Source organism: Brachyistius frenatus, unplaced genomic scaffold, assembly GCF_029030835.1.
Source record: "Brachyistius frenatus isolate BFR_SWC_R1_liver_20210118 unplaced genomic scaffold, ASM2903083v1 Contig_10, whole genome shotgun sequence".
Taxonomy (NCBI): Eukaryota; Metazoa; Chordata; class Actinopteri; family Embiotocidae; genus Brachyistius; species Brachyistius frenatus.
In genome coordinates, this window is record NW_027210609.1 from 1,618,409 (window position 1) to 1,644,283 (window position 25,875).

Sequence of the window (25,875 nt, forward strand, 5' to 3'; positions counted from 1 at the left end):
AAATACCATCAAATAAGGAGCTTAAAAAAAAAAAATCTTTACTTCTACTTTAATTAACATTCAGGATCTCTTAGCCACCCCACTGTACTGATGAGATGTAAGCAGATTTGATTGTGTAAAGTGTAGAATAAGCAACCCTTTGTGATTTTTTTTTTTTTTTAAAGTAAACTCTTAATTGAAATATCTGATATTCTGCACCCACTTCATACCGGTAAAAATAACACATTAAAAAAAAATAATAATCCCATCACTCGAGATTTTCAACATTGCTCTTACTTTGCCAGATAATATGTTCACACATGGCACCATTTGAAACAAAGTTTTTCAAGGTCTTTAAGCCTCCAATAAACAATCTAAATTCAAAAACAGAAGCAGGAAAAGTTCATAAAACTCAAGTCTGCTGACTAATGAACATAATAATATATGAAATGGTAAGAGTAGACTGGCACTAGGGCTAATGGTGGAAGAAGTATTACTAAAAATAGTAATAGTAGTACTTAGGTAGAAGCATTACAGAAATACTTGAGTTTTAAAATGTAATCGCATTCAGAACTTTACTCAGACACAAATGGATTTCTAGCAACATTTAATACAAGTATCAATAGTGAGTAATCAGAGTAGAAATTGATGAATGAACATGTTCACAGTAATTTAACACAACCAAATATTAACATGTTTATTTAGCATATTGTTTGTTTGGTTATTCTACACTGGTGCATCATATGTTATAATGTGACCAAAGGCTTTATGGGTAAATATCTAAATATAAATATAAAGTCTTCAGATAAATGGGGTAGAGTACAAAGTACAATATTTGCCTCTGAAACACGTATGAAGCAGATGTCTAAATAAAACGACTCTATGACCCTTAAACTATACATGAAGACATGCATGTTGTTGTAATACACCACTGACTTCAACACTAAACGTAATGTGTACACCCACAACTGTCCAGTTTGGAAGAATAACAAAACGTTTCCTTTGTATACCAGAGTAAAGGTTTCTGATAATTCCTCCTTTTACTTGAGTAAAATAATAAACGCATGTCGTTTGGTTTCATTGAAGTACTCTTATGTTGGTAAGCTGCTACTTAAGTGAAAGATTACAATGTTTTTTTCCACTAATGCTTTGAGTGCACATCAGACAGTGGGCACCAGGCATCTGGCAGGCAGATGTCACTGTTGCCAGAGGCATATGTGATGACAGCCACTGGCAAAGGCTCATTGAAGTAACCAAGTACCACATTCTGTCCTGTTGCCAAGTACAGTAGATAAAGATGACAGAGGCCATGCACTGCACATAATTAACCCAATTTAACAACCAGGGCTGTGTTGAAGTAGGAAATCTGAGTGTAGACATACAGCTAAAAAATGTTTCTGCCATGACCAATGAAACTGTTTCCTTGGCTTACAGTCGTCCATGACTGTGTTTAAAAAAAAATATATGTCATTTCTGTAAAAGTTTGACTTTTCCTTGAGCTGAAAGGTGTCCGAGCGTATGATCAGGATGAGATGGGGACCTGGAAGTACGATGTTTTCCTGTGCCAGAATCCGTTCCGCTATTTGTTTTCAGAACTTTGCTGACTCAACTCACCATGTCATGAGTTTCTCTCTCTGTTCCTATCGGTTTCTCCTCCCCTTCTGTGCAGTGTTTAAGGAAAATATGGAGCAAGAGCAACCCATGTGAATGAGGGAGGGGAACGGAACAAAGGAATTGCCCTGTTTCCCTTTGACCTGTGCCTCCAGAACATTACATCAGCAGAAGTCAGAAGGCTGTCAGGAAGTGAAAACAATGGCAGGGAAACTGGAAATACACCCCGACACCTTAAGTTTTTGCCCCAAACACTTTATGAATTGCGATGCCTTTGGGTAATCATGAGTTAGTAAACTTGGTTTGATGAATTTCATTGGTCCAAACATCCAATGTGTATTAAGAATGAAGTGAAATATATCTAAAATTGTGCTATGAGGCCTAAAAATGCATTCATAAAGTCATAAATCGATGTGTAAAGAGATTTTGCTGCTTGTACCAAAGCTTACTTTGAGGAGGCTTTATGTGTCAAACAAATAAACAGGACATTAGAGTCACATTCTCTATATATGATTACTCTGTAACACAGTGAAGCATAACATAAGCCACCTTTTAGGTAACAAGGGTTCAGTAAAAACTGCTGTTTCACTTTAAACCACTATAGTTTGTTTAAAAAAAAAAAAAAAAACTGAGAAAACAATAATCTCTTTAACTGTTTACAATTCAAAGCTTTTTAGACTAGCTGATCATTTAAAACAACTGCCTCTGAACCACAGCCACATGGACAACTTTTCCCTGCACAAACACATTGTTGGCTATACATTAGGGAGCACATTGCAGAGATCAAAACGGTTGCTACACAGCGTCATAGTCATGAAGTTCATTACATCTTTATGGTTTTACAAGGAGAGGTTCATCTTTTTAATACAGTCCGGATTTTAAGCAAAACATCAAAAAGGCCAGTGGAGGGGAAACACATCAAAGTGGCTGACCTCTGGCCCAAAGAGGCACCCGACCACATTCCACACAATTACAGACACCAGAGAAGGCCTGCAGAGGAAGCCCTACCCATTTATTGTGGGGATTTGTCAACTGCGCACGCTGAAATATGTTTATATTGTCATTAAAGTTTGATACTGTGCCAGCTGGCAACAACAACCTCAATTAAGCACGACTTGTGTCTTTTAAGTTTTTACCCAAGACGACATTTAATTTTATCTTCAGCCTTTCGGAAAGTCTCAGTATTATCATGAGAGGAAGGCAAGTAAACATACACGAGAAAACTAACAAAATTAGGCACAAACACAGTCAAATTAGAAAAGGTATTGCTTTCTGCTGCCATCTAGAGGTGACACTTTGCATTTTAAAGAATAATTTGATTAGTTAATAAGCACAACAACGAAAAAAGACACAGGCTTTAGTTGCACACGGCCACATCACAGCTTAGCAAAATAGAAATTCAAGAAAGCAATGACAAAAGGCTAAAAATAAAGCAGAATTGGAAGATGCAGGGTTACTCTCAGACAGTGGCGGCTGACCACATTTTCAAAACCATTTGATTGTATGGTCACCTCCCTGACTAAGGCCCTTCTCCCCCGATCGCTCAGTTTGGCCGGGCGGCCGACTCTAGGAAGAGTCCTGGTGGTTCCAAACTTCTTCCATTTACGGATGATGGAGGCCACTGTGCTCATTGGGACCTTCAATGCTGCAGACATTTTTCTGTACCCTTCCCCAGATCTGTGCCTCGATACAATCCTGTCTCGGGAGGTCTACAGACAATTCCTTGAACTTGGGCTTGGTTTGTGCTCTGACATGCACTGTCAACTGTGGGACCCTTTATAGACAGGTGTGTGCCTTAACAAATCATGTCCAATCAACTGAATTTACCAGGTGGACTCCAATCAAGTTGTAGAAGCATCTCAAGGATGATCAGTGGAAACAGGATGCACCTGAGCTCAATTTTGAGTGTCATGGCAAAGGCTGTGAATACTTATGTACATGTGATTTTTTTTTGTTTTGTTTTTTATTTTTAATAAATTTCCAAAAAATGTTTTTCACTTTCTCATTATGGGGTATTGTGTGTAGAATTTGAAGGGGGGGGAAAAATGAATCAATTTTGGAATAAGGCTGTAACATAACAAAATGTGGAAAAAGTGAAGCGCTGCGAATACTTTCCGGATGTCTACACTGGAATGCACAACATGCCAGTTAAGTACAAAACAAAGGGTGATCACATAATCGAGTGGAAAGGTAAAAAAAATCCAAAGTAGCAGCTCACAGGAAACAGGAGCCCACATAAGAAAGGATTTCTTGACTCATTTTCCAGCTCAGTAAACCATTTATTCAAGTATTTCCAACTAAGAAATCTGAAGTTATTTACAGTACATTATGTTCACTAGTGCAGGTCTGAGCTCCAGTAACTGAGACAAACTCAGACGTGACAATACAGAACATCACCGTATATACAGTAAAATTCACAATCCTTCGTTAGTCCTACCCTGTAACTTCTCGTGTCCCTCTTTCACACATTCACTCAGACAAAACTAACACATGTACACAGACACATACACAGTCTAACACTCTACGTCTCACAGAAGGCATGAACCATTAAAGCCTTTTTCACGTCATGGATGATTTTCCCTGCAAAAAACTCACAAGAGGAATACAACTTGGATCTGATGTATTCGCTATGACTGCTTACATATCAGCTGGGTAGTGGAAACACAACCTTTACCGTCACTACTTGTGTGAATGTTAAATTATGGATTTTAGTGAACAGGGCACTGTCTGAATTCAAATGTAAAACATTTCCTTCAATAGACCATTTGAAATGCGACAGGTCGAGTTTTCCTTTTGTCTCCACACCAGATGTGCAGTGTCATCCATAGCAATTCGGACAGGAACAAGACATTGCTCCGAGGAGAGTACCTGAGGCTGCACCTCACGGTAGGTCAGTCCTGTGCAACTATTCACACCTCACAGAGGACGATGGGGAAATCTACATGAATACACGGGTGGTCCAGCTTCACAATACCCTGAAAAATAAAACGATCAATATTCAAAGCTCAGTCGGATTAACAATTTTGACAACAAAAAAAAAAACATGCTACATCATAACCACGTGTCTCTGGCTCACCTGTGGAATGAGATTTTTCTGGATCCTCTTCAACTTGGACTTTTTTCTGCCATTTTTTGTCACCACCGTCTCCTCATAAAATTCATGGGCAAGGTCGCCATCCTCATCATAATACAAAGAACTGCCAACACAGCAAGTGGAAATCTATTTCAAACTACATGTCAGAAGGTGTAGCTTTCACCAGCTCATTAGGTCAGCTCACCCAAAACACACACTTCCTTACTTACCTGCAGTAGCACTAAACCTGATAGTTTGGTTTTAGTTCATAAAATATATATATATATATATATATTTAATGTTACTTTGCTCTGACGTGCGTTTTTTAAATTTTCCCACTGGAATTTTTTTTTTTTTTTATCTGCCTCTTAAACCCTGCACATTTAATTGATCCCAATGAAAGCAGACAGTGAGGTCTGACGCCCGTGTAACCAGTAGATGGTCTTCAAAAACACACAGAGCTGCTGTGGGAAACAAATACTTTGTTGTGGGCGACCCTGTGGCCTTTGGGTCGGTGCTATGACCATGACCCGTGTCCCCTGATCCATCCGGCCTGGGACCTTCGTTAAAAGTCACCATTCATCCCTCGCTCCCACCATTTTGTGTCATCTCTCTTACGTTCAGCTTCACGTTGATACAGAATACCTCAAATATGTCAGAAACATGTGATTTTTTTTGGGGGGGGGGTGGCTCAAAGTTCAACCATCTGGGATCCAGTTGTATTTACCTCCTCCTGGTAAAAACGAACGGCGTGGCAGTCCTGGGACCTTTGAGACGCGCCACAGACTGCTCGTTCCCATCGCTTCCCGAATCGCCTCCACCTCCGCTGCCTGAGAAAGGCCAGACACCTTTGGCTTTGGATCCGCTTCCTCCCATCCTCAGAGATAAGGCATAGTTTAGTCCTCTCAATTAGAGCTTTCAGTCTGGTTCGTGGCCAGATGCTCTCAGTTGATTACCAAGGCCAGGACCTGAAAAGTAAAAAGGTGCACAAAGACAGAACATCAATCAGTCTTAAATGTCACTGCCACAGGAGGGTGGTGGTGATGGAGGTGATGATGGTGGTGGTGGTGGTGATGGTGGTGATGGTGGTGATATGGTGGTGGCTACTTTAAATCTGCTGCAAGACACTATTTGTTTATTGACCTTTGCTAAATTATACACCGCAATAAACGCACGGATGCAAATGTGACTGTGTAAATTTACATGAAAACTTGACTCTGTAAAAAAACAAATATCCAGCAGCTCATTAAACTTGTTATTTATCAACGCCGTCAGTTTTATATCACAACGCTACGTTGTGCTAACTTTATCGGACGCTAACCAACAAGGCCACAAATACCCGACATCATCCATCTGCCAGTAATCTGCTTCATAACGCCCAACATGTCGCTGTAATCATTCGGAAACGAAGCCCTAGTTTCATTTTTAATGTACGCCGTCATGTTGACCTCAATAAACGCGTTTTTTTGTTGCCCCCCCCCCCCTTTTTTTTTTTTTTTTTTTTTTTTTTTTTTTTTTTTTTTTTTTTTTTTATTAATGCGGTGACCTCCATGTGGCTCATAATAACGCGCTGACGGCAAACCAGCACGTTTCGGTGAGTTAGCTCGTTAGCTTCGGTCGCTGACGCAGGTTAGCTTTTCAAACAGCTCAACGATGCCGGTCAAGACGGTTCACACGTCCGAGGAGACACGGACGAGCCTCGCGTCTCCCACGGCTAGAAAACGGGACCCTGAAACGGGTGTCCTACCTCGGGAAACGCTGTTAAATCGACGTGCCCGGTCATAACTTCGACTACCAGCTACGCGGAGCTGGTGTGCCAGCTTGTGCTGTTTTGGTCCGGAGCGGCGGAGAGAGAGGGGCGATCAGCTGATCTGACCCGACGGGCGGAGACCGCGCAGTTAAAGTGACAACGACACGACGACACCACCTCGTTTCATTCACGACAACCGGGGTCCTTCACCTGCGCTCGAGGGAGGAGGGAGGGGGGGGCTTCGATACCGGTGTCCTGCGGTGTCTTGAGAGGCACACGCGCGCACACTGGATGTCAAATCACATGAAGTCCTTATTTAACTCTACAATATTTTAATATTACTTTATTTCTGGAGGGGGGGGGGGGCGGGGAGAGGAAGAAAAAAAATATATACAAAACTTGATCGACTTGGAAAAGTGTTTACTTAACACAGTGCACATTTGTCACGGCATTCTTTAAAGATTTCTACAATGTGTGCATAGACTGACAAAACGGAAGTGAAGAACATTTTGTTTAAAAGGACAGAATAAACAAAGATATAAAAAAAAAAAAGAAAAAGGAATGACAATCAGTTTCAAGGGAAACACACGTAGAGCAATATTCATTCAAGATTCCAGTCAACCAGAGTGACTTTGACACTTGCTCTCTCTTGAGATTCGTAACTGCACACAAATGTCCACCACACATCAGTCATACTCACATATTGACAAGCAAAATTAAGAGTTGCACCCATCAGGGGTGTAGAGAGGACGTGGCAGACGTGCGGGCCCGGGTCAAATGAAAATCCAAAATACCTTTCAGCGACAATAGTGTTTAACTTTCTAAACAGGGTAAAAGTCTGGAAAATGTCAGTGAGGTTCGATCTTCATGGTGGGTTGCTCAAGATCAGACCGAAGGTGTGATTGAATGTAAAAGGGCAAGAACACCCCGTTTGACATGTTACCAATTTTTTTTTTTTTTTCTGGAAAAATAACAGGAATGGAACATGATGGTGTTTTTTTTTGTTGTTGTTGTTGTTGTTTTTTTTGCTGAACTACTTAGCAGTGCTTGTTTTTGTACTGTTTCTACAAATGCATTATTGACACGGGGTTTATTTCAGGTCTTGAAACGGCAAAACCCTCACTGACATTGATTTTAGTTAAACGTTAAAGTGACAACGCTCAGGTACAGGATAATCAGATGGTACCCAGTAGCTTAAGACATGATTGGATTCAACCACGGTCTCATCTGCCAGTCTCTGAATCTCTCAACTCATTCTCTCAGGCACATCAGACTCTCCGGGTGTAAGGCACTTCTCATCTCTCGCATCATTTCACACGCACATTCGCGCTAGCTCTCTCTCTCTCTCTCTCTCTCTCATTGTCTTGCGCCCTTGTCTCACTCTCTCGTTCACCGAAGAGGTGTTTTGAGTTGTATTCTCTGGGATCTTTGGATGCAGCGTTGACCGGTCATCGTCGGGTGATTGTCCAGCCACGAGGTGCACGTCGAACCCCGAACACCGAGTCGTCTCAGCCAGGGGTCGAGCCGGCCAGGGCCTCCTGCATCTTAGTGCGGGCCAAAGCGTAGCGCTGCACTATCTGCTTGACGTGTTCCTCTTCCTCACGCTGCAGGATGCGCAGGAAGTTCTTTAACTCTGGCATGGAGAAGGCATGCCACTGCAAATGAGAAGGGGAGAGGAAAAAAAAAAAAAAGAATTACGAGCTTGTAAAGTACTTAAACTACTCATTTGTGGGACCCAAAGCATGGTTTGGATTTTCATACACATGTTGCACTCACATTGACTTCACCAGTTTCGTTCTCTTTGAGCACAAAACTGAGGACTTTCTCATTGGGCCCAGCCTGCAGCCGCAGACGAAGAGGACGCTCGTCATCAGAAAGCTTGCGAACATAAACTGGAGGAAGCAGGAAATTAAAAAAAAAATATATATATATATATATTTGTTGTAGAACAAAGAAACCTTTATTTTAAAAGGTAAATAACGTGGCAGGAGTTCAAAGTGCAAACAACATGAAAAAGAAGCAATACCTTGTTCGTGACGCTCGCTGCGCTCAAACAGAGCAAACTTTCCAGGATTGTCCACGACAGTGAATTTTTTCAGTAAGGCCTCGATGACCTCACGAGCTGAGGTGCGTGAACTTATGTGCAAATGCTTGGATGCGTCCTTTGGCAGGTAGAAGGAGGTGCGGCGCTTCACTCCACTGGCCCTCCTCCCTCCGGCATCCTGACCTCCCTTCTTTGGGGTTGGAACTGACACAGGTCGCGCCAACTTGAACTGCACCTTTATGAAGCCAGTGAAGGACGCATCTTTGTTCTGTTGAGAGAAATAAAAAACGCTTTTACACTTAATGAAGAAAACAGATTTAAATTTAAGTGCATGAACTTGTTGTGAATAATCACTACTCACCGTGTTCATGAACAGATTGCTGTTGATCTGAGCGTTGTATTCCTTCACCTTCTGCTGAATATCTGCAGCTGTCAACTCCTGCTTGCCCCCTTCAATTTGTTCATCCTAAAGGGAACAGTAAAGAGTTACAGTGTTTAACCACCAGGTGTCAGTGCTCCCCTCCAAACCACAACACCAGCGAGCCAGAAACCACAGCACAACACACAGCAGGGAGGAGTACAATGGAGAACATACATCATGGGTTAGAGAGTTTGTTACTTTAAAATTTTAGAGATACTTTACATGACCTTGTTACAAAACAATGCCAATCAAAACATGCTGCTGTTGTGTGATATTATGGTTCGTCTAAATTGTTGTAAGGGATTTAGAAAAAGTATTTTATTGCATAAACTTAAGATCATGAATAAGCGAGAAGAAGTGGCGGAGCTTTCTTGTAAAAGCAACTTTGATTTAAACAATCTCCTCTTCCTACAACATTGCTTGAAGTTTTACACAAGTGATATAAACACCAACACTTTGGTTGAGGTGTCGCTAATTGACTTTCTGTTTGTCTCCATTATTTCTAATAGTCAACACCAATTGCATCAGCCTCTCTCAACTTCCTGACAACGTAGCAAAGGGTAATGATGATGTCAGCTCTGTCCAATCCTGGACAATTGCGCTGATCCCTCGGTGTAGGAGGTCCAAAGGGAGGAGGGAGGAGGAGGAAGAGGGGAGTGGAGGGGAAGGAAAGGGAGAGGAGGGAAGGGAGAGGAGGGCAGGGGAGGAGGGTGCAACTTGCAGCTGTTTGAGATGGTTGTGACCAACGGCTCTGCACTGCATTCCTCAACTTGGTATTCATGTAAAAATAGCCACCCCTCTCAGACTCTCAAGAGCGGGAGAGACAAAGCCCTCCCTTGTTTTACAGGCACATCCTGTGAAGTCAGCTGCCTCATCAACCCCACAATCCCAGTCATGTTTCAGTCATGCACATTTGGCCTCCAGTATCTACATGACTGTTAACCTCAATTTGGGCTTTTGCTGTGTCAATCAATTAAATTGACACAAATTTATTTTTCATTCTACACACCAGCTAATTTTCCATAGAAGCAGGGGCTTCCAGAGGAAGATTGTCACATGGTTTTACATAAAATGTTACAATTCAGTTCTTTCTAAATTCTCTCTCGTCAAGAGATTAAATTAACTGTCGAACCCCAGATTGTTTAATAAATAAGTGGCAAGCATTAACAGAGCTTGGGTAGCATATAAATCAATGTCAAGTAGAGGAAGATCAATAGTCACAATCTTAGGAAGATTGAAAGGCTGCAGGCTTAATATGCTGCTGTTAACTAGTCAATAAATCAATGTGAGGGCCAAGTTGAGCTTTCCCATATGGTAGAAAAACAACATGCACAACAACTGTGCCTCTACTTGCCCAGAAAAGGAGTGGCATATTAACATTGTGTAGGATGTGCCAACAACTTCTTCTGGACAGAGATAGAGGATGGAGAATAACAAATATTTCTACAATAAACTGCACGCGTTTCTAGGTAAAGAAAGATGATACCCAAGTGGGTGTGCGCTAAAAGAAAATGAACAAATTCAAAAACATTCTATGACATCTGTGATTGAGAAATTAGTGTTTAAAACCTGAGAGATGAGTCAGTGAATGGTGGGTGTTTAGCTGGGAACTTGAGAGGCGGGTATGCGTCACAAAACATGACATTTGGGTTTATCTCTGCTTGTTCTAACAAAAAACAAAAACAAAGATAAGATGTGTTTATGTGCATACAAGGCATAAACAGAATTTCCCCAGTGTCGATATGCATTGTCATAAAGTTCCCGCATCTCAAGTCATAAAGTCTGTTTACTTAAAACTGGAGGAACCAGAACTCCACCCCTCAGTCGGCAAGCATCGTATCTGGTACTAAGGTGCCCTTGAGCAAAACCTGCAAGTCCCAGGAGCAGCTAGGGACCAGGCTAATAAGCCACTGAACATATACCTCCACAAAATGTGGATAAACTCCCAAGTTAAACCATAAAGCGACAGCACGAGAGCAGAAGTGTCAAATAACGCGAGATTAAGAGCTCCGTGAATCAGACATCTCCCCCCCCCTCCCCCTTGGTCTCGCTTCCCTTTTCAGCTGAAGTTGAGACTTTAATTAAGGAATAATAGTTCTTGTTCTAATCATTATCCCTCTCACCTGCTTAACACTGGCACTGACGTTAGCTTTCCGGGTTTTGGGGAAGAACGATGTCCGGGCGGTGAAGTACTGCTCGAACTCGGAGTCGGAGTCGGAGTCGCTGCAGTAGCCGCTGCTGGTGGAGCTGCCCCAGGTCATCTCGAAGGAGGGGGTTTTGTCCGAGCTGCTTACCGCGTTTGTCATGCTGACTGCCGCTGAAATCTTTGAAACGCTAAATTCAAGAATCGGAACTTAAACTTGAGACGACAAAACGGTGCTGGAGTTAAAGCACTTCTGGCTCAGCTGGATGTAGATTCACCGAATTAAACGCACGTCCCGGCTGAACAATTATCGGTCGCTGCCTTTATCGTTTCGTTTAACTAATCTCGCAGACGACGAAATGTCTCTGTAAAGCCTCGATAACGATCGACAAAATCTTACTGACTTTTTTTTTCTCTCTCCCCTCGCTGAGCTGTAACTACCGGCCACGTTTCCACAGTACAAACTCGTGTGAAACAGGATGTGTTCAGGCCCCCGCCCTGCCTGCATCGCTTCCTTCCTTCCCCCCGCCGAGGCCCCACCCAGAGGCGGTCAGTTGAGTTTGGAAAATACACAAAACGCCGCATCCGGCCCCGATTGGACGCTGAGAGGAAATGCCAAAGCCTTCATCACTTCCTCCCTCCTCCTCCCTCCTCCTCCTCCTCCTCCCTCTATGGATGGATGATGTAGCCGCTTACTTCCTCTTTGTCATGGGATAATGAGGTCCTGTGGTCACACTGTACAAAACCGGGGTCAGCATGTGAGTTTTATTATTTACCAGCATGTGACGTGTGCATGTTCAACTTTTAAGTTTATGCACCACACATTGAATTATGAAACTTAAAGGAGCAGTGAGATTTGCAACCAAATGGACATCCCTCATCTCATCCTCGCTCTGCCCTGAAACTTGCAAAAACCCAAGGAGCCAGTGTTTGGTTTGTCCCATTTGGGCTTCTGTCAAAAATGGTGGTGCAACTATAGACTGTAAAGTGGTCGTAGCTTCTGGGTCTGAAGTGAGGCCAATGCCATGCCACAAAGGTCACTAGGGGCTGGATCAAAAAGCCTCTGGCTCGAATAGACTCCTATTCAACTTCTGTCATGCAACACAATGGTGACATTTGGTAAATCTTCTGCTTCTGATTCATTTTCTGGTGGTCAATCTGAAAATATTTTCATGATTAAGTCGATATTAAGCCTCAAAAAGCATAATGTTTGGGATCTTGTCTTTGTTTGATTGATAGGCCTGGGATACAGTCAGGTTTCCACTTTAGTTATAGTGTCTTTAGGTTTTAAGTCAGGTCGAGTCTGGGGTTGCTCTTCCCCCGGCTCAACCGAGTATGGTCAATTCTAGCTCCAAAGAAACAAAATGGCAACTGCCAAAAGGCCAAACTCCTGGTCAAAACCAATGGGTGGGGTCACAGTTGATTGCCCCTTGAGTGCGACATTGCTTGCTCTGTGGAGGAGGACCCACTCCCTCTGAAGCTATTAAGGGCGAATTCTAAGGTAACGAACATGCAACAATTTTTAAATGCGGGTGGTTACTTACAAATGAATAAACAATTATGATTATAATATTCCATTTCTGCCATAGATCCTCCAGAATCCTACACTGAACCTTTACAGCTGGGGTATGCAGTTTTCTGCCCTTCACCCTCGGTCACATCTGACAGAGGCTTCTGTGTGGGTCTCCCGAGGTTCACAATGTCCTCCGCCAAGTTCGCAGGCGGGAAACATCGGTTTGCTTTGCCATACGGACATCACGGTCAACACCACTAGTGGCCCTCGGTCCCGACCAGGTGACCCTCAGTCCCCCATCATCTCCACCTAGGAACTTTTCTTTGAAATGACTCATGATTTGCCGAAAGTCACCGTCACAGATTAATATTTCTAAAGCGTGAATACAACAGGTTTTTCCTCATGTGACCTTGTCTGAAAAGCTTGGAAGTGTTCAAATCCATATCTCTATCTGGGGGAATTGGGCCACTAGGTATCATGTAGGCATGTAGCCGAGAAGATACCTCTGATATACATCCAGAATCCCTTGATATTTAGTCCGACAAATCAATTAGTTGGGTGATAGAAAATTAAAGTGGTACTATGGTGATTTAGTATTAGACATCTACAGAAAACCAGGACCCACAAGAGGCAGAAAACAAAATGAATGCCAAGATATTCATATTCTTAGTGCCTTGTAGACCCCTAAAGACTGGAGCCTATTACTCCCATAATGCAACTCAATTTGGCTCTCATTATCCCGTGTTCATGTCATATCTGACTTTGTAAAATAAGATTCTGACATTTTAAAAGCGCCCATTTCAACTTCCCGGTTGTAAATAGAACAAGGAAGCTCAGATTTTAGGGAAATGCCTGAAACAAAACAAATACGAGCTTCAGTTCATACTGAATGGATATGGTGTTACATAATAGATGCGCAGTAATTTAAACACAAAAGGAATCAATCTTACCTCAACTATCCAACCCCGGTGACATGAACACAGCATTAGACCATGTCTGCCTCCTAAAAGCCCACTTCTTTCCAAATCCTCCAGTTTGTAACACAGGCTTTCTTTTAAAGTGTTTTAGGTCTAAACTCAAGCTGACATAAACCATGATAATTTTCTCAAACTTTAGAAAGCCTCTTTTAGATCAACAGAAGACACTGTACAATTGTGAGAGACTAAGTAAGTACCCCACATGACAATACACGTAGCTTCATTATGTAAAACCGGTTGGGTGCTCCTTTTATCAGTCCCTACTTTCATAATTAGTTATTTATTTGAGTCACTTTTTAATCAAAAATGTTTCTGTTACTAGCTTCTTAAAGATGAGTATTTTCTTCTTTTATTTCAGAAATTTAATTATGAATAACATATTTTTAAGATTCCTGATATTTTATAGACAAAACAGTTAATCACAATACTCATTATTATTATTATTATTATTGATTAAACACAAATACTGGTAATCCACTGATCCGATCCACCAGATCATTATACTGCGGGTGTAGATACTGACATGATTAAGCAGATTGAGCATGTACCATGTACCGGTTTCAAATTCCACAAAAATATCGCTTCTTTGTCATCATTGTTATATAAACACTGAACATATAAAGTTCATCGTTTCTGTAAACATGTAACTTACATGTAGACATATTAGTTTTAGTGCCACAGTAATTCCTGGCCTCATATTAAATGATAATATATTCAATAAAAAACAGCTCTGGTACCAGATCAGTGCTAAAAAAAAAAAAATAACATACAGTAATTGTTACTGTAGTTGCAGCCCAATTTTCAGTATTCATATGCAGCCAAAAAAAACACCTTATGAAGCACAGATGCGCTGACAGTATAATGTGACTAAAAAGAGCAGACTCAGTTCCAAGTTTATAGATTTTGAAAGATGAATCTGGCTAATTAAAACTGCAGTTAAGCATGTTGGCCAAATTTCTTCTAGAAAATGAATTTGTGGTAAATAGACAGTCCCCTTTACCTATCTGGAACATCCCACCCATAATGCATCCATTTGACTGACTCAAGTAATAAACACTCAGAGGAACATAAAACCAAGAGCTCGTGTCCAACTGGTGAAGCTTTTATAAACATTTTAACCAGTTTTCCTACATACTGAAGAGCTGGTCACATCTTTGTCCAGAACAGTAGTGGCTACATTACAAACTTCTGAAGTGAGGGTAAGACTCAGCAGATGTGTACTGGCACAATACTTTGGAGCCTCCTAGTGTGAACTCTTATGCATGCTGCTGCACCCAGAAATGCTCCGCGCTGTTCTTAACATTGAGCAGGCTTCAAACTCTGGTTAAACCGAGTGTGAAACATTTTAAATGATACAATGCTGAAATCTTTATGAAAAAAAAAATCTGCTATTTTGTTTGTTAGATTTTTTTTTCTTTGAGTCTTTTTTGTACAAGTTTGTCCTCATCAAAGATATATAAAAACACAGATGCGTTACCTATAATACTGTTTTTGGTTGCATTCTAGTCAGGTGAGGTAGGTTGAGGCCTCGGGCACTGCTCATGCGGACTCACTGGCAGGACTCACTGGTACGCTCCAATGTAGCAGAGCCATCATTAACATTGTTAGTTCTATCAGTGCTCTTCCTCCCACGTCACATCAGGGTTTTTGTTGTGTGAAAGGGTTAGAGTACGCACATGAAAGCTCATGCCCAAACAAAGTTTCTAGCCATGTCTTCAAACTCTCGCTGAAGTTTAAATTCACATCCGTGCTTTGATAAGCAACAGGCACTTGATAGAGAGAGAATAATAGCAGTTATCAAGAGACCAAACCTGCTGTTCTGAATAAGTACTGCTCTTCTCACCTTATGAATTATAATACTGTGGTTCAAATATGCCAGAGTAGGCAGTTTTCTTCTACTTATTTTGTTTCTGCTGATAAACCGTTTATAAAAGGATATGAGATCCTCTCTGACCCCTCATCATTATTTAGTGCTGCATCCTGTTTATCTGGGTAGGGAATATTAAAATTGTTTTGCAACTTGTCCAAGTTTATATAACTTGTGAAGATTGGCCTAAATCATGAAACTCCTTCCGTAGACAGGATGATACATGTCTGCATTTATATTACGTATAATACAGTGATTTTACATACTCCAATAAATATACTTTATGATAGAAAATGAAAAGAGATAAGATATCTTTGTTGTTGTGCTTGTTTTCTTGAATGTATAATAAACTGTATTTATATGGGTGTAACATCAACCTCAAGGACAAAACAGACTTTTCACTTCAGTGACTGAATAAACTGAAGCAGATCTTGCAAAATGTGTCACCTGTAATGCTCCGTTTCTAAACAATGACAAACTTCCAGTTGGAATCTGTTTACTTCCAAATCTGATTTGCTTTAAAAATCTGATGTAAATTAGTTGTCTCCCCTCCAGGAGCTGCAGTGCATGATTGGTAACAGCAAACAAACAATTAACTATCACAGGGTCACATGACCTTTTGTAGAACCTGTGCAGTTAGTGAAACTGGGTGTATTTATTTATTTATGGGTGTAGTGGTTCCTGTTTTTGGCCATAAAGCAATTAATTTGTTCCCTAAAGCATTTCAGCACAATTTCCACGTGACATGCACAGTACAGAGGCCTGTAGAAGTCTGTATTTTAGGTAAAAATATGTTCTCTTGATATTAAAGATACCATAAAATTTCAGTAAACACTGACAACAACCACATTAGATGGTGGTCAACTCTGCATGCGAACTACTGAAGAATGACAAGTCAAGCACGCTGCCAACAAACAAAGGTACCTACCACATTCGTGTCTGTTTCTATGGTGTGCTCCACAACACATGTGTGGTCGGCCGCAGAGCCTCGTTCCCAGCTGCAGTCTAGGCGAATCAGGGCACGACAGCGGTAGTGGCACGTGAATCTACAATCTGTAAATTTAGAGAATGCTTGAGTTTAGACGAACACTGACAAATGACAAATATACGGTAGTATATAAAACGACAAAGTCATCCACAAGCAGTTGTGAGTGAGTGATTTTTTTTTTCCCGCTGGCCATTGAAAGCCACCACAGGTATTGTGAGTTTGGTTTCACCTACAATTGTTCTCTGTGTTTGTCTCAAAATATGGTGACAAATAAATTGAAAATGCTTGTTTACAGATGTACAAACAGCAATCACTCATCTGTTTAGCGCAGCTGGGAAAACAAATATATTTTCAGTTAGAAATAAAATGTGTCTGATGACCACACGTTTAAACTTATTTGATATAAGTACACAAATCTCTATGGTTTTCAGTCATGGTCTTTTCAAAGACTACTTGCTAAAATCATCAGTATAAGGTTGTGTCCATGTTTCATTATGATGTGATTTGAAGTTGAAAGTATTTTCTTCTCCATTCTGAATGTTTTACACAAACCACAGTGAGTGATTGCAGCTGGTTTCAGTTGATCAGAAGGAAGTTAAAGGCTGCTGCAGCTTTGAAATGCTTCTTATGTAAAAGAAAAGCATTTAGGTGAGTAGCCGACCCCGAACCTTGACAATGACCAAACCAATAACACCACTGACCAAACCAATAACACCACTGAAACAAATGCATGCATGTTAAGATACAGGAAAACATTTATGTTTGTGCAGTTAAATTTGTCAAGTTTCGTTTTAGTAAACAGGCTGAGCAGGATTATCTGGGCCTGCAGCTACAATGGTGGCTTTCTCTGTTTAAGCAAAGTTCCTCTTTCTCTCAGTGTTGCTCTCATTTCTGATCAAGCATATGTACTGAAGCAGTTATATGGCAACACCCAGATGCACAAACAGCCTACGTAAGCCAACTCACTGACACACCGCAGGCTCTGCTTGTAAAAGCCCCAGATGAAGTCTCCACACAGATCACACCACGTGGGTTGAGCGTGGCTGCAGGGTTGGAAGTTGTGTCCCTCTCCCTTCTCCTCTGTGAGATGGGGGTCCAGGGTGCTGCTTAAGACTCTGATGATGCCCACCCGGCTCAGCAGGTCTGGGACCTTTCCCGGGCTGATCCTCAGGGCGTTAGTCCTCTCCAGGCGTGGAGGTGAGCATGGTGAACGTGTGCCCGTCAGCTCGATCGGCTCTTTGCTCGACCTCAGGTCGCGGAGCTCAATAAACTCCCCCCAAGACATCGTGTCACTCAGAGCCAGGAAACCTCCATCATCACTGACAGACAGAAGGACAGACTGTAATAGAGTTCAGCCTGCCAAACACACTATTGGGCTCCTGTTTTTAACATAGAAAAAAAAATATCGATTTTTGTGAGTTAGTCACAGATATCTGGAGCATTCTTTAAGTTGTTGTTAATGTTTAAAATGTAAATTGGCATGTTCCCATGGCTCTGCAATTACTATAAAATGCTTTTCAGCGTATGTTTAGATTTTTTTTTTACCTGACCACAGATTTTAAATATTGAATGCTTGCGCAACCGGGAACCAATTGAAAAATAAAGTCTCGAAATATATTTATTATTACAATCCCCAATTGCAAATAGACCAAAGACAACATATCGTGTTGAAACTGAGAATTTTTTTTCGTTCTACGACAAATATATGCTTATTTTGAATTTGATGCCAGCAACGCGTCTCAAAAACGTTGGGACAGGCGCATGTTTACCACCGTTTTGCATCACTTTTTACAACACTCTGTAAATGTCTGGGAACTGAGGAGTCCAGTTTCTGGAGTTTTGGAAGTGAAAAGGTGCCCCGTTATTGCATATGATATCATTTTATCTACTCAACAGTTCAGGGTGTATTTTTCATTTCAATAATGCGCCAATTTTTTTAAAATGGGTGACAGGTCAGGACTGCAGACAGGCCAGTTCAGTACCTGGACTCTACTACTACAAAGCCATGGAGTTGAAATACGTGCAGTATGTGGTTTGGCATTGTTTTGCTGAAATCAGCAAGGCATTCCCTGAAAGAGACGTTGTCTGGATGGCAACATATGTTGCTCCAAAACCTGTATTTACCATTCAGCATTAATGGCATTAACTTTTCCAATCTTTTGTTGACCCTGTCCCAACCTTTTTGAGACGTGTTGCTGGCATCAAATTCAAAAAGAGCATATATTTTTCATAAAACAATAACATTTCTTCATTTGAACACTTGATATGTTGTCTTTGGTCTATTTGCAATCACATTTGTTTTTTTGAGATTAGCAAATCATTGCATTCAGTTTTTATTTACATTTTACACAGTGTCCCAACATTTTTAGAAATGGGGTTGTATATACAGTGAAACTATTCAGATTTTTACTCAAGAAAAAAATAGACTTAGTTCAATTTTATCATACGCACACAAACAGTTCAAGTAAGAGCTTAATGTACTTTAAATATCAAAAGTGAAATAACTTATTATGCAACAGAATGCCCCATTTAGATTAGTATTTAATAGTAACGATGCTTAAACATTTAAACAGCATTTTGCTGTTATTGTTGGTCAATGTGAAACAAATTTCGATTTGAGTAGCCGGCTATATAATTGGCAGGTTGCTTTTAACATCATACTTAATAAACCGATTAGTTTTGTGTATAAAACCATAAAGTCTGTAGAGTAACTACAGCGGTCAACTAAATGTAAATGAGTAAAAAGTAAAAATTTCCCTTTGTAATGTATAAAAGTATAAAGTAGCCTACAACTACCTCAAAACTCTGCTAAAGTACACCACACAAGCAACTGCGCTCATTTTCTACCACTGATCCTATGCGAGAATAATGCTTGTTCATTTTTACATATTTATTGCCTGAGGTCACAAAGCCTGCGGCAGCACTTCAGTCAATGTAGGCTATGAAGTGTTTAACTGTTCTATATAAATAAATTGAGTTGACTTTCCAAAACAGTAGAGCAGAAGTTTACATGATGGTTTGTCAGGTATATGAAGCTGCAACATCTGCTACAGTAACAGGTAAAGCAGCATGACAGCCTTATGGGAAACCATTACTGTACCACATGTAAATGTACAGCACGACTTTTTCCCACCAGTATAAATAAAACAAACGTGCATTTACTGGGGCACGGAGGAGAATACAATAGTAAGTCTGAAACAACAATCTTGGTATAGGCTACTATTAACCATGTCCCTTTTTGAAAATCTAAGTAGAACCAAATCTACAGTATCTTCGGTCAAACTTACCCAGTGAGCGGAGAAAACAGCTCCGTGGCAGCCGCTTTGTCTCAAACTTTCTTCCATCCGAGGAGAAAAACTTTCCGCAGAGCTTTCCGACTGTTTCAGAGTAACGGAGGTGTGCAGCCTCGACTACATCTCTGGAAACAACCTATCATCACGGGCTGGCCGCAGTTAACCAAAAACAAGGCCCTGCTTTTGACGGGAACATCAGAGTGACAGCGGTACCACAGCACTCCTCAAGACACTGCAGCCATCCGTTTTGTCGGGCTGAGCTGAAGGAGGAAGCGGACTATCATGAAACAGAGAGATGAGACTGAGCTGCACCGACATCCGGAATGTTTTCACATAGGGGGTGCTTCTGAGTCCGCAGCAGAGCCGAGTGGGCGTACAAAGTCCCCCATCCCTCTGCAACCACTGTCTTCAAAGTGTAATGGATCTCGGTTTCATTTACCACAGCCGTGGAATCTGTAAGCATGTAAATAAAGTGCAGCCAATCCTACCATCAGGTTTATTTCAGACTTCTCATCTGTCTTTTATGACACATCAGACTCTGCACAACGTCAACAATCAAAAACACTGACGGTAAATTCGGAACATAACTAGAGGGGATATTAACTTCGAAGAAATCCCTAACTTCTTCAGTGTCTCACTGTTTGAAAATACCTGCAAGGTAGAGAAAGTTATTCAACGAGTTTTATTCACTGCTGGTGTAATGACGTGAGTTGCATTTGCTCCCCTACTGTGTCACAGATCAAAGAAGTATAAAATCTGTCGACGGTGAAGGAAAGAAAGAGAGCTCCTCGGGCCCTTTCATGAAACAAGTAAACGCTTGAGTATGAACCTAGTAACAGAGCAGTTTAAAACTGTATTACAGTACGTTTAAAACCAAAAAATAAAGTCCAGAATAATGCATAAAGCTGTCCGGCATTAAAAGAAATGAGTGTCTATAGAAAATGTGCATCATACAGAAGCAGATTGGTTCTTTTATTATCTTGTAACTCGAGACTATCCAGTCCGTACAGTCTCCTCAGCTGCTAACGTGCAGGTCTCTCTGGATCTTCTCTGCGGCCTCGACAATGAGCTGGCAGGCTTTCTTGTGTTTCGGCCAGTGCTTCACCTGACATTCTCTGTAAAAAGCAAAAAGATGTTCGCCTTGTTTACATCAGCAGGAAAAACGTGAAAAATATGTAATATGCGTTACTGAAAAGTACATTTCCACACACTCTTTATCTGTTTCCGAAATGAAAACTACTTTCAGCAGCTCATGCGAATCGTACTCTTTCAGTAATATCAAAAGCTCACGACTGTTTGGTAAGAGTTGGAGGACACGAACAATTCAATTTGAGCTTTGTCTTCAGGCTCGGCTCCCGCTTCCCTACGTCAGTCCAGTGCAGTGTTCACACTAGTGTTGGACCTATATCTGCCTCACCTGTGACAGTACCATTCTCCCTGGCATCGAGAGCATCTCTTTGTAGCCTCTATTCCACAGGATCCACACTTGGGTTTCTCGGGGAGTAAGCTCTCCATCACATCCAAGTTGTAGGTCTGGGCCAGTCTAGTCAAAACAAGCGATGATTATCCACTGATGCGGTGCAGGATTGAATCTCTTCTCCGTACCCTCACCACCCAGTTAGTCCTGTGTTTTCAGTATTACCTCTGGGCCTGCTGTCTCAAGTCACTCTCAGACGGGTTGAATGTTTCTTTGACTTGATACTTTGCTATTGCTTTCCACTTCCCAGAATTCTCTCCGACTATGTGGTTCCACATTTCTGGGATCTGTAAATAATAAAAAAAAGTAAATAATTTTTTTTTAAAAAGGCTAAATGCACAGGAACGTACTCAGGTGTAGAGATTTGTGCACATTTGTGTGAGTGTGACTGTACCTGCTCTAAAATTAGCTCTTTTTTTGGAGGGGCTGGGTCTGTAACAGAAAGATGAGCGAGGAAACGCTGCAGTTCCACCAGGTTTGGCAACTGATCAATCAACACGTCTGTTAAGAAGCCCCGAAGCTGTGGCACATGGAGGGTAAGAAATAATGCAGCAGCAAGAATAACAATCTTAAAATCATCAGAACACAAGTTACAGAATGCATAAGAAAAAAAATGCGATTACAGGAGGATGCACAAGGCCCTCTGTTTATATAATTAATGCAACAGGAAGAGGACAAGAAAGCTGATAATAGGAGGAAACTTCTTCGTCAAAACAACCTTTGGAAACTGAATCTGAGGTCTCACAAGGGAGGAGATTAGATACGATTTTGGAAGCACAATGATCTGGCACTCACACACTTCCGAAACATCAGTTTACGGCTTATATCCAGGAGCCACTTGGATGGAAGAGGAATTGATGGATTTCATTTAAAATCAGGTTAGACATTGAACAACTATACCACATAAGCAGACCAACACAAAGACCATAAAAAAAAAGAAAGATTAAATCAGTCACGGATGCAAAGAGTCAGTCCACATTTCATTTACTGTTTACCTTGAGAAGCTGATTCTTGTTGAAACTGTTGAAGTCATATTTTCTTTGGCAGTCCTCCTTCAGCAGCAGATTGTAAAGGGAAAGCCAGACCTGACCATCTAGTTTAGTCATCTTTAAATGGTCCTCAACAGGAATCGTCTGCCATTTGCCATTAATGAACTTTTGTACCTCACCTACAGAGGGAGACAGTGAGCAGGCAATAGAATAAGAAATGATTTAAGAGGCAAAAAAAAATAAAAATCCTTTTTTTAACATAGACCCCTGAGGGATCGACTGCTTTTCTTTCATGGTCAGTTAGATGAGAAGATTATTATCACTGCCATGTTTGTATAGCAGTTAAAAGTTAAGTTACCGTCATCTGAAAAAAAAAAAAAAGAGGGAAACATTGAGCCTGGTTCTGTCCAAAGATAACAACATCTACCTACCAGCACCTGAAAAGCTCTCTACATTATATCTTGTTGAATTTGCATAAACAAACAGACAAGCTATTTCAGCCTGTTTCCTTTATAATAAGCTAAGCTAGTTGGCTGCTGCCGGTCGCCTTATAGTAAATAGAGTAGGCCTGTCGTGATCATGACATTTTTGTTTATGATCAACTGTCATACAAATAATTGCGATTAACGATTTAATTGTCATTTTCTGTTAGATTTATGGCACTATAATAGTGTAAGCCTAATCATAGTTTAATAATACACTGCGTGAATAAGAAGAGACATTTGTTGGCTGTGGTGTTTGACTTTGTTACTAAATCTGTGATGTTAATGTCCATAGATGCTCATCGAAATGTTGTCAGTTAAAGATTAGATGTTAAGTGCCTTGGGATAAACAGCTGGTGGTGCTAATTCTCCTTTGAAGGAACCATTAAATCACAGCAGAAGAAGGAGGTACAAAGAGATGAAGTATTTAAAAGAGTAAATTCTCAAGTGGTGGAAAAAGATTTGGACATACTGATGGACATGGGAAATGTTCTGTTCGTTTCCTCCATTCATTCAGCGCTTTTTATAAACATGAATGGAAACGATTCAAACAACTGTGCAAAATGATGACAAAGCATTATTTCATGGCATCCTATATAATCTGTCAAAACAAATGCCGCTGCTTGTTTAGAAGAAAAAGTCCCTCTGTTGCAATTGATTTGTCTACGTCCAGTCTATAATTGGCGTGGTAACCTCGTAGTTTCAAGCACTGAAAGTATAGATCTTTTGTTTCTTTCAGTAAGTATATACAAATAATTGCAATCAGGCGATAATGCAATAATTGTAAGAGGTCTTTAGGAGAGACGTATCAAACTTTTCATCGAACTCTTTGAGAGAAAGTAAATGAGCGCATTTCCCACATTAGATGAGAAAATTTAAAGACATTTAACATGCAAGTGGTGTGATATACCTTCTCTGCAGCGACTCCACGGGCAGCAGTCAATCAGCTGGACCAGTACACAAGGCATGTTATGTGTGCACAGCATACGACTGATAACACTGATACTGTAAAGAAAAGCCAGATTAACTCATTTCGTCAGCAGCACTATGTTTCTCGCTAATGTTGAGTGCGTGTTCATTTTTACTCTGGAAATAAAACATGATTTTGTCACATATAATTGTAAGTGAATTCTCAGATGCGGCTGTACCTGTCAGTGTGGTCTGTGATGTAGCGCAGCACAGATACGGCTTTCAGGGAGATTTCAAACTCCAGTGCAGCGTTCTGCATCTGCAACTCCTTCATAAAGTGCCGTAATAGTGTGACTGATTACTTTAGGAGAGAGAAAAACTTCTGCAGCAGACTGAACAATGTGTCATTAAATAAAAGAGCCACAGATATCAGACTTTTACCTCAATAGAGGATACCAGCTTGTGTTGGTCATGAGTCACGGCAGCATCCCTGGTTGCTTCACTGGCCAGCAGGATGAGTTTGCGGTGGCAGTAATCCACCAGATCAAGAACAGAGTCATCAGCTGCCTCACATGAATCCTGCACAACAACGCACATGACTATTTCAGGATATCACATAAATCCTAATTTGCAATCATGTCTAGATGTGTCTAATTTAATCTTTAATAAATTAAAATTGTGCGGCAAACAATATATCATTGGAGATTTTCGAGTACGTACTGACCTTATGAAACATTATCGTTTCAAGTAGGTTTATGATTGTGGCTTCATGGTGGATCTGAGAGGGAGATAAAACAGAACGCATGAGAAATGAGCGCTGCCAGCTGATCATCATTTTACATCTCATTTTACACTCACCACCATGTAAATGTGAAATGTATTCTTGGGATTGAAGTCCTGCAGCTGACGTAAAATGGGAAAGACTTTGCGCTTCCACACCTCGACAAGGATCATCTCATGTACCAGAACAGGTATCTAGAAAAGGGGGGAAAAAAAATAAAAACCACTCAGCTCAGGACACTTGCTGGACAACTGCAGGGCTTGTCTAAATCCTACAAACATTTTGACATCATGTGTGTACGGTGTTGGCAGTCACCTTTCTGTAAGACACCAGGAGCTCCTTGACAAACTCATCATGCATTGCAGACGCAGTCAGGATTGCCTGCATATTAAGTTTCTCTATATACTCATGCTGTCTGAACCACCTTTTAACACACAAAGACATAAATAGAGTTGAAGCAGGGGTAAACACTTCATGAAGCGCTACGTGGTCTGTACGTGAACAGGTTGTCTGCTACAGGTCTATTTTCTGTCCCTCGAGTCAAATATAAAAATATCTGAAATAAGGATACCTCAGTTCTTTTAAAATGAAGGCTCAGAAATGTTCAAGTGTAGTGAATAACTGATTGTTAATTCAAATCTTGCTAATATATTATCCATCAATGTGTTTTATGTCTTATCTAAAGCAATTTCAGTTGCCTTGTTAATGAAATACAATTAAATAATAGTTTATTTATTATTAGAAGTAGGACAATATTCTCAACCCAAAAAGGAACATTTAAGCATTTAGTTATAAAAAAAATTAAAAAAAACAAAACTTTGCAAATTAATTTAAATTCTCAGACAAGTCTGTGAAGTAAAATGTACAGTATACTAGTTTTTGGAATATATTGGAGTAGAAGTATAAAGCTGGATAAAATGGAAACACTCAAGTAAAGTACAAGTACTTTGAATTTGTACTAAAGTAGATGTAAGTACATTTAACTCGTTCCCAATCAAGACTACAACAGGGTTTCAGCACTTTTGTGTGTTTTCTCAGGACCTAAATGTATTAAAGTTTCTAGTATACATAGTACATAAATGTACATAATAACAATATATACCGGCTGGTACATCAACTTTAACTAAGGTAGCCCCTGCTGCTAACGTCAGCTGGTTGCTCTTACCTCGAGGAGCCCACTTCTTTGAGGGAGAAAGTTTCCAGACTTTGAACAAACCCTTCAGCTTCGACAGGCAGAATCACCGACGAATCCATTTGGTTAGAGATTAACCAAAGTTAAAAAAAAAAAACTTTTAAAAAAACCTATTAATTTCAATACTTCTACCGGTGAAGTTATTTGTGACCGTAAATAGCGTTAGCGGCACCTGTTGTTTCCGGCGGTTGTCATGGTTACTGTGAACTAAGCGCACGCGCACACAGCGCAGTTTGTGCTTCCCGCCATAGAGGGGTGGTAGATCTTTGCCAATGGCTAAATCAGAGAATAAAATAATATAACAATCCAGAGGGGACGGTGCAAAGTAAGCGGATTCGCTGACGTACCTTGTAATGAACAAGTAAAAGTACTGCATTGAAAATGTT

General features: G+C 40.7%; 3 protein-coding genes across 4 annotated transcripts; all 3 read right to left on the minus strand.

Moving 5' to 3' along the window:
- Positions 1 to 3,856: 3,856 nt before the first annotated feature.
- tusc2a (tumor suppressor 2, mitochondrial calcium regulator a) lies at positions 3,857 to 6,522 on the minus strand. The gene is made up of 4 exons (XM_069690794.1): positions 6,411 to 6,522; positions 5,391 to 5,631; positions 4,667 to 4,787; positions 3,857 to 4,565 (listed from the first exon to the last, which is right to left on the minus strand). The coding sequence occupies exons 2-4, from the start codon at positions 5,537 to 5,539 to the stop codon at positions 4,500 to 4,502; spliced, it is 336 nt and encodes a 111-aa protein (XP_069546895.1). The 5' UTR covers positions 5,540 to 5,631; positions 6,411 to 6,522; the 3' UTR covers positions 3,857 to 4,499.
- Positions 6,523 to 6,816: 294 nt separating this feature from the next.
- LOC138616488 (ras association domain-containing protein 1-like) lies at positions 6,817 to 19,902 on the minus strand. Of its 2 annotated transcripts, XM_069690824.1 has the most exons (7): positions 19,654 to 19,902; positions 17,333 to 17,685; positions 16,307 to 16,431; positions 8,819 to 8,923; positions 8,440 to 8,725; positions 8,190 to 8,305; positions 6,817 to 8,068 (listed from the first exon to the last, which is right to left on the minus strand). In XM_069690824.1, the coding sequence occupies exons 2-7, from the start codon at positions 17,649 to 17,651 to the stop codon at positions 7,922 to 7,924; spliced, it is 1,098 nt and encodes a 365-aa protein (XP_069546925.1). In that variant the 5' UTR covers positions 17,652 to 17,685; positions 19,654 to 19,902; the 3' UTR covers positions 6,817 to 7,921. The 2 variants fall into 2 exon arrangements, with proteins under 2 accessions (XP_069546925.1, XP_069546926.1); XM_069690825.1 differs by lacking the exons at positions 16,307 to 16,431; positions 17,333 to 17,685; positions 19,654 to 19,902 and adding an exon at positions 11,002 to 11,551.
- A 251-nt stretch (positions 19,903 to 20,153) lies between these two features.
- zmynd10 (zinc finger, MYND-type containing 10) lies at positions 20,154 to 25,559 on the minus strand. The gene is made up of 12 exons (XM_069690580.1): positions 25,463 to 25,559; positions 24,613 to 24,721; positions 24,375 to 24,491; positions 24,241 to 24,294; positions 23,958 to 24,095; positions 23,756 to 23,844; positions 23,518 to 23,612; positions 22,132 to 22,304; positions 21,531 to 21,656; positions 21,302 to 21,423; positions 21,077 to 21,202; positions 20,154 to 20,774 (listed from the first exon to the last, which is right to left on the minus strand). The coding sequence occupies exons 1-12, from the start codon at positions 25,549 to 25,551 to the stop codon at positions 20,675 to 20,677; spliced, it is 1,338 nt and encodes a 445-aa protein (XP_069546681.1). The 5' UTR covers positions 25,552 to 25,559; the 3' UTR covers positions 20,154 to 20,674.
- Between the last annotated feature and the right edge of the window lie 316 nt (positions 25,560 to 25,875).